Source organism: Epargyreus clarus, unplaced genomic scaffold (assembly GCF_041222505.1).
Source record: "Epargyreus clarus isolate Ecla_fem2 unplaced genomic scaffold, WU_Ecla_fem_2.2 ptg000022l, whole genome shotgun sequence".
NCBI classification, from domain to species: domain Eukaryota; kingdom Metazoa; phylum Arthropoda; class Insecta; order Lepidoptera; family Hesperiidae; genus Epargyreus; species Epargyreus clarus.
In genome coordinates this window covers 1,406,720-1,420,866 of record NW_027332229.1, presented here as the reverse complement: position 1 = coordinate 1,420,866, position 14,147 = coordinate 1,406,720, and the positions used below count along the sequence as shown (strand labels likewise).

General features: G+C 36.3%; 1 protein-coding gene across 1 annotated transcript; it reads left to right on the top strand.

Moving 5' to 3' along the window:
- Positions 1–4,447: 4,447 nt before the first annotated feature.
- On the top strand, positions 4,448–13,762 carry LOC140751380 (uncharacterized). Its single transcript, XM_073085287.1, has 6 exons — positions 4,448–4,617; positions 6,006–6,509; positions 7,408–7,525; positions 7,979–8,109; positions 8,825–9,011; positions 12,866–13,762. Exons 2-6 carry the CDS (start codon positions 6,006–6,008, stop codon positions 13,042–13,044), a joined length of 1,119 nt encoding a protein of 372 aa, XP_072941388.1. The 5' UTR covers positions 4,448–4,617; the 3' UTR covers positions 13,045–13,762.
- Positions 13,763–14,147: the final 385 nt, after the last annotated feature.

The following is a 14,147-nucleotide window of genomic DNA, read 5'->3' as shown; positions in this document are numbered from 1 at the left end:
GTGATATGCCTAGAATCTGGGTGCAATTCCACTTGATGGAATGCGTTCTTAATATCCAGCTTACTAAAATACTCAGCCTTTCTTATTTTTGGCAAAAGGTGTTCCATAGATGGTAATGGGTGATTTTCACGCATAATGGCCATATTGGCACGTCTCATGTCCACACATAGACGTAATTCCCCGTTATCTTTTAATATAGGTACCATAGGAGATATCCATTTCGATGGTCCATGAACTTCTTCTATTATGTCACTATCCAGCAATTCCTTAATCTTAATTTCAATCTTTTCTTCCATTGGTATAGGTATACGCCGATATGGCTGCGAAACAGGTTTTTGTGAATCATCAATGGGGATCTGTACTAAAACATCTTTAAATTTTGGAAACGGTTCATTTTCTATTTGGTTGACTTCAATACCTAGTTTCAGAACGCCGAGATTTATTGCGCTATCTTTGCCTAATAAGTTTCTAGATCCATTCGCGATAACGTACATGTGTGTACGCTCCTCCCGGCTTTTTACTTTAATCACTGTCTCAATGGATCCTACAATATCTAACGGAGTTTTACTGCCGTACGCAAAAAGCGTTTTATCTGGTTTTTTATTTTGGCTTAAATATTTTACTCTTTTTTCTTTTAACTCTTTCCATGTCTGTTCCGTAAGTAAATTGTATTTTGACCCAGAATCAATCAGCATTTTTGTTTTTATACCTCCTACGTCGCATTCTATATTCGCGTCATTGTTAATATTAAAAACGTAATCGACTTCATCTTCTGTTATATTATTAATTTCTTTCCTTTTTCTCATTTGCTTGGTTGGTCTTTCCTTTTCTTGTTTACTACTTTCCCCCAGTTTCCTCTTCCTAAATAAATATTTCTTGCAAAATTGTTGAAAATGACCTAGCTTTCCACAAGCATGGCATGTTTTTCTTATTGCTGGGCAATTTTTGTGATCCGAGGTGTGTTCTAAATTTCCACACCTACCGCATCCTTTCTTGTCAGTAGGCCTGAATCTGTTACTGTAAATTTTTGAAACATTTAGTTTTTCTTTAACAGAAGTAATTGCATTAACTTCATGACTCTTATTTTGCTGTCCATAGTCTTCCAATTGCCTACTGACGACTTCTAATGTATTAGCTTCTGTAATAATTTTGTCCAGTGTTATGCTGTCACCAATTGTCAAAATTTTCTTTCTTAAATCGATTGATAAGCACTTCTCTGCAATTTGATCGACCAAATGCTCTTCAGGCTTTTCAAATTGGCATTTTTCCGCTTGATTCCTTAACCTGACTAGGAATTTTTCAAACTTTTCACCCTCTTCCTGTCTAATCAGGCGAAAAACGTGCCTTTCGTAAACTTTACTCTGCTTAGGAGTAAAGTAATCGTTAAGTTTTTGTATCGCTATTTCATAAACATTGTTGTCATTAGTTGGTTCTGCGCTAGCACCTGGCAAGTTGTAGAATATTTCTTGAAGGCTTGGTCCACCCAGTAATAATAATGTCGCTCTTTTCTTTACTGGTGTTATAATGTCTGTTGCCTCTAGATATATATTTAGAGACCGTTTCCACTTTTCCCATCTCTGTCCTAATGAGGCACTATCTCCTTCTAAATCGAGTTTTTCTAGTGGTGGTAAATTGCCAGACATTGTGATGAGTAAATTGGACCTGAAAATAAAAATACTTGTTTTTCGACTTTGTTGCGCTTTCCAATTTAATGGTAAAGTGTATACAGTAATTATGATTAAAAAAAAACTATTTTTATAAATTATTTCCAATTATATAGGGGTACATTTCTAACAAAGTTTTCCAATTTAATGGACGGTCATGTGAACCACAGTTTTCCAATTTAATGGACGGTCTTTTGAACCACAGTTTTCCAATTTAATGGACGGTCTTTTGAACCACAGTTTCCAATTTAATGGACGGTCTTTTGAACCACAGTTTTCCAATTTAATGGACGGTCTTTTGAACCACAGTTTTCCAATTTAATGGACGGTCTTTTGAACCACAGTTTTCCAATTTAATGGACGGTCTTTTGAACCACAGTTTTCCAATTTAATGGACGGTCATTTATACCACAGTTTTCCAATTTAATGGACGGTCATTTATACCACAGTTTTCCAATTTAATGGACGGTCATTTATACCACAGTTTTCCAATTTAATGGACGGTCATTTATACCACAGTTTTCCAATTTAATGGACGGTCATTTATACCACAGTTTTCCAATTTAATGGACGTTTTTTATAGTAATCACCAATGGAGATAGGTATGTAACTTATAATTCGTTATTTTGTAGAATCAAACCCCCACGCTTAGATAAGTATCTTAGATAAGTAAAATACATATAATGTCCTCTCCCAACAAGAAAGTGCAACCAGCTCTGAGAACTGAATTTTTTATTTTTATTTTATTCATTTTTTTACGTAAAACACGCAGTACTAGTTTATTAGTATAAGGTTACATTTATACTTACACATTATTGCGTTAGTTCAACATTACTAAATAAATAAAACTTTAAAGTAGTTTAAAATCTTTCACTCGAAAAATAATGCTGGTTGCAACGATTCATGATTTAAAAATAATAAAAGGAAATCATGGCGGGAAACGTGAAACGCTAATTCTGGGGCCACACTACCGGCTAACGTCAATGCCCATTAGCGCGATAATTATTGCGATAATTTTTAACACGCTAAAGTCGGTGGCCACACCTACGGTTAACGTGCATTATCGCAACAATTAATGGCATTTCTCGTTAGTGTGGCCCCTGCAAAAGACGATGGAGGTCTCCCTCCCTTTGCGGCCCCACTTAACCTTCAATGCGGCGAGGCATCTATCCATTTTACTTATCATAACCCACACGAATAATATAATTTATTTAAGCTATTCGCGCCATAATAATACTTTATACACTTTATTAATAATTTTGCATTAATTTTAAATAACACAGCTGAATAAGACACGCAATATAAGTTCCAAAATCAATTATTAGTAACTGAATTATTTTACTGAATTAAAATACACCGTACGACCTTATACCAAATTGCACTCGAAAGAAAACGGTTTGATAATTGACGCTTTGTTGTCGTGTAGGTGGTTAACCAACGAGTAGGTAACTTAAAACTTTACAACTACGTTAACAGTATGAATACTAAACTCGTATGCTAATACCTATTTCACTTAATTTGATAGTGTTGCTTTCCTTACCTTTGCCCCTTATTTTGATTATTTCTAACCCTTCTTTTATCCTCGTCGCCACTTGTTGTGTACGGCCCTGCACTTACACCCGAGGCACTGGCTCGATAACATACGATGTGCGCGGGCAGCGCGTCCGTTCTCACCTTTGGCTCTCACGGTACTGACGCCGCACGCCCCGCCCCACCGTGTGCCCGAGACAGTGTTTACAGCTATTACTATTGTTAATAGTATGATACAAACACTACAATATATAATACTTTATTTGTTAAACTAATTAGTCAATTACGGATTTACATTTTACGGACTATAACATTCAATTGCACTGCAACACTAAGTATAAGCTGATATTAAGTATAATACATGATATTCACGTGAAATTGAGTAAATCTTAGCTCGACCACTCCCCATAGCTCAACCCTCTTCCCCCAAAATATTTTAAATAATTAAGGGATGTTCCTAACTGAATGACTCTTTATAAATATGTTAGGATTTTAGGAAGCGCCCATTGATAGGTATAGATATCTCCCCGCCTTGAAGTTGAAGGAAGCCATTAAATGGCTTAAACGGCTGCCAATTCTGTCAGCCGTTTAATGGCTGTCATGATGTAATTTACGCGGAACATTGCCGACATGCGCAGTTAAGTGGTGCAAAAACACGAAATCGAAGAAAAAGTGAGGAGATATATCGTTTCATTCGTAAATGATCTAAAAACTACAGTTTTTTAATATTTTTCAAACACGAAAATAGATGACAGTGACAATTTTAATTGTCCAAACTTTTTCTTGTTAGGAGTGAGTAATCTTTACTAATCTATAGAAACAACAGTTGCTGAAAATTGATTTGTTAAGTAGAAATAGACATGTTTATTTTAAAATGCTTTGCCTACTCACTATTAATATTTTTTTAATTACAATAATATTAAATTTACAAATAATATATTACTATTCATTGAGAAAAAGATCGATTTGAAGAAAATCGATGGAAGTTTGAAGAATCGATCTACAAAAATGTCTTCAGTGCCGCCAAAAAAATTCATCGAACCAAAAAAGTAAAGATCTACACGAAATGTTTCAATTTTATCACAACAGCAAAAAAACTATTGTTAATTTTCGGATATCGGAAATTTACTAGATCCATGTATTCCTTATAGTTTTAATTAAAAAATGGAAATTTTAGTCAACGCAATCGATTTTTTGATTAATCGACCCCATTCCTATCGTTATTCGTTATGTTAGTCCGAGAATCCGAACGCTTGGTCCCGAGCGTCAGAATACGGTGTATTCTTGTTATTATTATAATAACCTTTTATTCTTATGTTTCGCTTTTATTTTCATCACAAAGGGTAAAAACGGCCTGAAATTGGCGTCTGTTTTGAGTTTTTCGATCTAATTTTAAGAATCGCGGGCGAAAACATCTAAAAAGGTGGGTGGTTCATTCAAAAGTGTATTAAAATGTAAAGTTTAATTAGAGCTTCGACGTACTCTCAGTAAGTTTTAGTGGCATGTGCAGTTATTTCATGAGACAGCTCTAATTGTTTGGTTTCTTTTATAAATTAATGCGCCATTTTGTACGTCGTCGGTAGTGTTAAAGTGTTTTATATTTCTCAACGAGATTATTAAGGTTGCGTTATAATTTTGAAAAAGGAATAGTAAGTAAATTAACATTTTTATGATATTTTTTCACCACGCTATTATTCGATTTACGAATGTTGTGACACACGTACAAATTCTTATCATTTTACCGTTATTTTAGAACGCGAAACTATGTTGTTTTTTACGCTTGATTTAAGTATTTTGCAACGTTGTATTTCGTAATAATAAAATTGTTTACATAACTTCAAACAAACGTCGTGTTCGAAATTTAAACTTTTTGTTTTAGTATTGCTAAAATGTGTTAAATATTGTTTGAGGAATAATAATAATTATGATCAATGCCTGTGACATAAAAATAATCCCCAAAACAATAACAAACACATTAAAAATATTAAGAATAACAATATAGCATCTAACAAAAATATAATCTATATACATTTATTTCTCTAATCTATTAAACCCAATTATGGTTGTGATAGTAGTTATAATGAGTCTCTCATTTTTGATTGTTAGTTTAATGTTATGGTTTCAGTACATTATAAGTATTCTTTTTAAGTGTTTTTTTTTGTCTAGGAATATTGAAATGCATAGAGATGTTTATAAAAATGGACATGTAATAAGTAATAACTTTTGATATAGACAAATCTATTAATTTAATTGACTCAGAACACACTATAGTGAGAATACAATAAAATTTCATATGGTTATGTGCACAATATCATATCGCTGCTTTGCAAGAATAACCGCACAACTCAAAATTCACTATTCTTTTAAAGGTACAGCTTCATCCAATCATCAATCATTTCATATCCAAAATGTTTACTATTTTATTATATGACTATTTATTATAATACTATTAATGTGTCTTACTATACTGCGTTATAATATATAACATACTTTTCATTATTTTAACTTCATTCATTAAAAATATGTAGAAACAAAAACATTGTTTCATTTTAAAGTGGCTCTCCTATAGTTTTATTTTGTACTAGCTGACCCGGCAAACTTTGTACCGCCTCAAAATCTATTTATCAAATATATTTCATATAAAATATAGCCTATGTTACTCGTAGATAGTGTAGCTTTCGAATGGTGAAAGAATTTTTAGTTTTTGAGCCTATTCTTTACAATCAAACAAACAAAGTATTCCTCTTTATAATATTAGTATAGATTATGCATCATGAACATTGTTTAACTTGTCCAAATTCAACATTTCAGATGTTTTGCCTCCAAGAAACAGAGCCACCCCACAACGATCCATTCTCGAACGATAAAGACCCGCTCACTGTAACCCAAACTGACTCAAGCGACGACGAACCCAGCGCGAAACGATTGAAGTTCACGAGCCCTTCACTAAACCTCAAAGTCTACCAAATACCAGCATTTAATACACCAAAATCACTATCAATATTCCCAACAACACCTACGTCAACTTTACCCAAATTCGTTAATAATCCACTAAACTTAGCAAATCCGTTAGCATTCGCAACAAGTAACCTCAGCTCGAGTAATGTTGTTAAAAACCTCCATACGAGGTACTCGTTACCGGCTAAGTTAACGATAACTCCGGTAAATCCAGTAACGAAAGTCACGAACGATGGGGAGGTAGTGAGATATAAGAAGAATGGAGAGATTGCTAAGAAACGGGGTCCTCCTAAAGGGTATAAACGGAAGCCTAAAGCAGATCTCTCCCAGAGTTTTAGTAATGGCGCATTATTACAGGTAAGTTGCATTTATTTTGTTCTGAAGCCTTTTGTAACCATCTTATACCTTTTTTTTCTAATATAGGAGTAGCTGATAAGCGTGCAGTCCACCTGATGGTAAGTGGCTACTGCCACCATCTGTGATCAACCTCAGATAAGACTAAATTCCTACCTGAGATCGGCCTCAGAGGTATCGCTAAGGACTAAGCTGGAACGCCTTGGAAAAGTCTGTCTCCCTTACCACACCCTTCAAACCAGAACACAGCAGCGCTTAACACTGCTGTTATAACAGAAATAGGTGAGGCGGTGGTGCCGCCGGAGTCCAACCACAAAGAGTTCTATCACCTTCAAAAGTTGCATTTATATGGTTCTGAAGCTTTTTGTAACAATCTTATACTTTTTTACCACACTTTTATTAGCTTGACCTGTATGTATGTATGTAACGGAATCTTTGAACTCAATTTTTACCCACTTTGATTCCCATTAATTTAAAATTTTGAACAATTATCAAGAACCGATGACTATACACGATTTTAATAATTTTATCCCATTCTCCTCATCAGGATCGTCAGGAATCAGGATTAACAGTTTTCCTTGTGCGAATTTTGCGTGAATTTTAGTTTTTAAACTATAATTATTTTTACAATATGGGAGTAGCAGATGAGCATGCAGTCCACCTGATGTTAAGTAGCTACTGATGCCATCTGTAATCAACTCCAGATAAGATTAAATTCCAACCTGAGGTTGATCACAGAAGCACCATTATCCCTGAGAGCTAAACTGGTATGCCTTGGAAAAATATGTCTCCCTTACCACACCCTTCAAACTAGAACATAAATAGGTGTGGTGGCGGTGCCGCTGGAATCGAACCACAGAGGGTTCTAACTTCAAATCCATGATATTTTTGTTATTTGCAGGCACAGAACACAATTCTCACCAGTCTACTCGCGGCCACGAATACGACGCTAATGAATGTAATAGTACCACAACTACCACCCCCGCCAGTTGAAAGTGCACCCATCAAACTACCCCCAGGTAACAAAAATTTTAAATTCACAATTTTCATAAAATATATATTATTTGTACATGGACTTTTACCTGTGATTTTTGAATTTGTCCTAATTTTTTATTTTCAAAATTGAGAAGTAGCAAGGCTGCATGCTATTCACTTTATGGTACGTGCCCACTGTCATCTGTAGATATCTGTAATCAATTCTGGATAAAATTAGAATTCTACCTGATGTTCAACATAACTATGTTCACCTTGCTACTCTTGAGGACTAAGTTAAAATGCCTCATATAATCCTTACCATACACTTCAGAGCAGAATATTGTAGTGCTTAACACCAGCTTTATAAGGCAGAAATAGGTGGTACTTGGTAGTGCATTCGGAGTTGAACTACAAAGGGGTATCACCTTCAAATAATTGTCTCATTTACTAAATACCATTCATTTTTCATCAATATTTCCCCATTTCCCCAATTTCAGGTACAGAGCTAGTGGAACTACTCCTGGACCCTGAAGACTGGTTCCCATCAGAACCTTACCGGATGATCTTCAGTCGGAAGAAGAACCCTAAATGGAAGAACTTTCCCTACCAGTGTGAATACTGTTTTAAGGTAAGTCTTAATTATGCTATCAAGACCAAATTCGTAGACAAAACATTAGCAAGCTATTTTTTTTTATAAATATACAGAATTTTTCAAACGGGCCTTCAGGGCCAAATTCGAAACTATAAGGATTAGCGAAAAATGCTGAAAGGAGTTACGAGGCCGATTTTGATAAAAACTAAAACTGCATCATTAGTTTTTTAAAATATCTTTTTTCTTGCCGGGAATCGAACGAGTTCATTTTGAAAAAAATTCAGGGCGAATCTGAATCTTATAGTTTATATAATTACACAAGGGAAATTATTTATTTATTAAATTATTTATGTTAAATTAGGCTTTTTACACACTTCACTGAAAATTGGCAAGTAAATAGTTAAAATTAACGTTTGTGGTATCACAGTCTTACATATTTATACGACGAACGACGGTATGTGACCGTACCGCTGTGATTGTTAGTTGGATATGAGGTTGTTTGTTGGATGGCTCAAGCGACACCTACCCTTGCTTCTGTAAGCTCGGTAGCCTATTTAGAACAGAATAGAATAGAATAGAATATTCTTTATGACGGAAATTAAAAAAAAGAAACTGACCAAATGCTAGTCTCTCGACGGTTTTTTTTATGACCTTCGTGATTTCCTTTCTGTTACCGCGCCTGCGGTAACTTTCATACGGATTACGTCGTTACGGATTCTGTGTACGTATCTATAGTTACATGTCATTGCAGGGTTACCGCGTAGCCTCAACCCTGCTATCGCACGCGGCGGAGCGGCACGGCACCGTGCCCCGCGCGCTCGCGTGCCCCTGCCCGTGCTGTCCGCACGTGTCCGCGCGCCGCAAGGCACACAAGCGACACCTCGCCGCGCACGAGGGCAAGCGGCACCGGATCTTCTGTCCGTACTGCCTGCCCACACGTTAGTACATGAGTAGCTTATAGTAAAGATAGATAGGTAGCAATCTGAGATCGATTATTGAAAATCGATTTTTTTTTATCAAAAAGTCGATTAAAAATATAGCCAACGAGCGTGCAACCCATCTGATGGTAAGTAACAACGGAAAACTATAATCAATCTCAGATAGGATTCGATCCATGGATGCAATATTGCTGCCTCTGAAATCTTCAAAACGTCCCATATCACAATGCAGTCCATCTGATGGTAAGTTGCAACTGATATCTATAATCAATCCCAGATAGGATTCGATCCATGGATACAACATTGCTACCTCTGAAATCTTCAAAACGTCCCATAACACACTTGAAACACACAACAACGCTACACTACAATTAAAAAGCAAAAACTAGTGTGACACTAGTACCTACATTGACACACAGAGGGGGTTCTAAATCAAAATTCACTCTTATTCATACTTAAAACATACAATTCGCATTAGACTGCCATTAAAAAACAAAAGCCGGTGTGACACCAGTACCTACACGCGGCACTGTCTCCGCACAGTGCGAGCGTCGCTCGGTAGTGACAGCGCACTGTCCGTGTGCTGTCCGCACGTGTCCGCGCGCCGCAAGGCACACAAGCGGCACCTCGCCGCGCACGAGGGCAAGCGGCACCGGATCTTCTGTCCGTACTGCCTGCCCACGCGTGAGTACATGAGTAGCTTATAGTAAAGATAGATAGGTAGCAATCTGATATCGATTATTGAAAATCGATATTTTTAAATCAAAATGTCGATTATAAAGATAGCCAACGAGCATGCAGTCCATCTGATGGTAAGTAACAACGGAAATCTATAATCAATCTCAGATAGGATTCGATCCATGGATACAACATGCTACCTCTGAAATCTTCAAAACGTCCCATAACACACTTGAAACACACAACAACGCTACACTACAATTAAAAAGCAAAAACTAGTGTGACACTAGTACCTACATTGACACACAGAGGGGGTTCTAAATCAAAATTCACTCTTATTCATACTTAAAACATACAATTCGCATTAGACTGCCATTAAAAAACAAAAGCCGGTGTGACACCAGTACCTACACGCGGCACTGTCTCCGCACAGTGCGAGCGTCGCTCGGTAGTGACAGCGCACTGTCCGTGTGCTGTCCGCACGTGTCCGCGCGCCGCAAGGCACACAAGCGGCACCTCGCCGCGCACGAGGGCAAGCGGCACCGGATCTTCTGTCCGTACTGCCTGCCCACGCGTGAGTACATGAGTAGCTTATAGTAAAGATAGATAGGTAGCAATCTGAGATCGATTATTGAAAATCGATATTTTTAAATCAAAATGTCGATTATAAAGATAGCCAACGAGCATGCAGTCCATCTGATGGTAAGTAACAACGGAAATCTATAATCAATCTCAGATAGGATTCGATCCATCGATACAAAAATGCTACCTCTGAAATCTTCAAAAGTCCCATAACACAATGTCCATCTGATGGTAAGTTGCAACTAATATCTATAATCAATCCCAGATAGGATTCGATCCATGGATACAACATTGCTACCTCTGAAATCTTCAAAACGTCCCATATAACACAATGTTCATCTGATGGTAAGTTGCAACTAATATCTATAATCAATCCCAGATAGGGGTCGATCCATGGATACAACATAGCTACATCTGAAATCTTCAAAAGTCCCATAACACACAACAGCGCTACACTGCGCTAAAAAAACTGGTGTGACACTAGTACCTACATCAAAACAGAGGGTTCTATATTAAAATTCATTCTTACCATACTTCAAACACTCAAGCAGCACTATGACGCAATATGACTAACTTGCACACAAGCGACACCTCGCCGCGCACGAGGGCAAGCGGCACCGGATCTTCTGTCCGTACTGCCTGCCCACGCGTGAGTACATGAGTAGCTTATGACATAGATAGATAGGTAGCAATCTGAGATCGATTATTGAAAATCGATTTTTTTTTATCAAAATGTCGCTAAAAATATAGCTAACCAGCATGCAGTTCATCTGATGGTAAGTTGCAACTGATATCTATAATCAATCCCAGATAGGATTCGATCCATGGATGCAATATTGCTACCTCTGAAATCTTCAAAACGTCCCATAACACAATGTCCATCTGATGGTAAGTTGCAACTGATATCTATAATCAATCCCAGATAGGATTCGATCCATGGATGCAATATTGCTACCTCTGAAATCTTCAAAACGTCCCATGACACAATGTCCATTTGATGGTAAGTTGCAACTAATATCTATAATCAATCCCAGATAGGATTCGATCCATGGATATAACATTACTACATCTGAAATCTTCAAAAGTCCCATAACACACTTAAAACACACACAACAGCGCTACACTGCGCTAAAAAAACTGGTGTGACACTAGTACCTACATCAAAACACAGAGGGTTCTATATTAAAATTCATTCTTACCATACTTCAAACACTCAAGCAGCACTATGACGCATTGTGACTAACTTGCACACAAGCGACACCTCGCCGCGCACGAGGGCAAGCGGCACCGCATCTTCTGTCCGTACTGCCTGCCCACGCGTGAGTACATGAGTAGCTTATGGCATAGATAGATAGGTAGCAATCTGAGATCGATTATTGAAAATGGTTTTTTTTTTTATCAAAATGTCAATTATAAAGATAGCCAACGAGCATGCAGTCCATCTGATGGTAAGTAACAACGGAAATCTATAATCAATCCCAGATAGGATTCGATCCATGGATTCAACATTGCTACATCTGAAATCTTCAAAAGTCCCATAACACACTTAAAACACACACAACAGCGCTACACTGCGCTAAAAAAACTGGTGTGACACTAGTACCTACATCAAAACACAGAGGGTTCTATATTAAAATTCATTCTTACCATACTTCAAACACTCAAGCAGCACTATGACGCAATATGACTAACTTGCACACAAGCGACACCTCGCCGCGCACGAGGGCAAGCGGCACCGCATCTTCTGTCCGTACTGCCTGCCCACGCGTGAGTACATGAGTAGCTTATGACATAGGTATTATTCGAATCGATTTTTGGTTTAAAAAAAACAATAAAATATATTTTAATAGGATTTTTGTTATAAAATTCGATTTTACCCCAACCAAAAATCGATTTAAAAAAAAGAGTAACCAACGAGCATGCAATCCACCTGATGGTAAGTAGCAACTGATATCTGTAATATAAATGCAAAATAAGATTATATAATTTACCTGAGGACGATGACGGTAAGTTCCAAATAACACATACCTGAGGTGTTTTTTTATATTATAGAAATGTTTTTTCATTATAAAAGTAGCAACGCGCATGCCGAGCACCTGATAGTAAGTATCAAGTAACATCTATACAGTTATTGCCTTGCTACCACTGAAGACTTGAATCTCTTCTACACTACACACACAAGCAGCATTTTATTATTTTATGTATAATCTTAAAAAAAATGTAATGAAACAGAAACAAGTGTGACAGTAGTACCTAATATAAAGGAAATACTTAGAAAAAAAAACCCGACTGCTCAAAAATACACTATGTCATTCCTACAATTTATACGAATCTAACGACACCTCATATGTTAATCTGTCAAGCCATGTGGACTGCAGGGCGTAACAAAGAATGAGACATATGTACATACTTACATACATACAAACAAACATATAGTCCCCGCTGTCCCACTGGACACGGGTCTCCTCTCAGAATGAGAAGGATTAGGCCATAGTCCACCGCGCTGGACAAGTGCGTATTGGTAGACTTCACATACCTTTGAGATTTTTTTAAACCTACAAGTGAGTAAATATACTTCTCTTTCTTTCTTTCAGCGGACCCTTCAGAGCCCTACGTGAAAGAGTCAATCAAGTATCCCTTCGACAAGTTCCCACAGTACTGGTACGCTTCCGAGGAATCCCTAAGACTCCATAAGAAGAGAAAACACCCATATGCCGCCATGTTTAACCACGGATGGAGGGGGGGATGGGGGGAAAACCTCCCTAACAGCTAATCCACAATATAGGTAAGGCAATACTGACGCAATATTGACGTTGGTGTGATATTGATGTGTTTGGAAAATAAGCAATATTGATGGTAAACAATAAAATGTTAGTGTCAATGATATTGATTGTATTGATGTTGGTTTGGAATATTGAAGTGAGATCGGAAATGTTACTGTCAATAATATTGAATCGATATTGATTTGGGTACAGAAATTAGTGTCTGATACGGATTAATTATTGTCAGTATATTGTCACAATATTGAAGTGTTGAAATGCATGCAATAGATCATATGATTGACAATAATATTGATGTAATATTGAGACATAATAATTTGTAACTTTTGTATAGAATATTGATGTATTTTTAATGCGTGTCTACAATTATACAGTATTATTGACGTAGGTGTAAGTAATATTGTCAATATTTTTACACTGATTTTAGATATATGTATTTTATCAATATTATTGATAGATTTTTGCAGTGACTTTTTTATTATTTTTTCAGTACTATTGACGAAATATTGTCAATAATATTGATAAAAGACTGATTGAGTATAAGACGAAACATTTTATTCTACCACTGTCATGACATATTATGAACAATATTTTGGAAAATTTTTACAAAGGAATAACTCTTTATAAGTATTTTTTAATAATTATTTTAAATAAGTTTAAATAACTAATTATTTTAAATAGGTATAGGATGGGGCAAAATTAATAATCGAAATTTGTTTTTTTGTTGAATAACTTTTGTCGTTAAATAAATCTTAAGGAGAGACGTGGAAAATGGGGCACAAATTGTATCAACGCTGATGGAAGATACTTGATAGATATCATATTTTCTAATTAGCAAAAAAAGTTACAGGTCCTGGCAAAGATTTCTATTACTAAAAATCACTTTTTTTATTCAATCATAGATTAGTAAAGATACTTCGCCGCCTTGAAATTGAATGAAGCCACAAACGGCTTAGTAGTAAGTTCTTTTTTTGAATTCTTGACAAATAAAAACATTTTTAGAGAAAATTTACGAATAAATAACTAATACTGCGTAATATACATAATAAATAAATAATTATTTCAAATATTTTAGGGACATTTTAGCACGGAGACG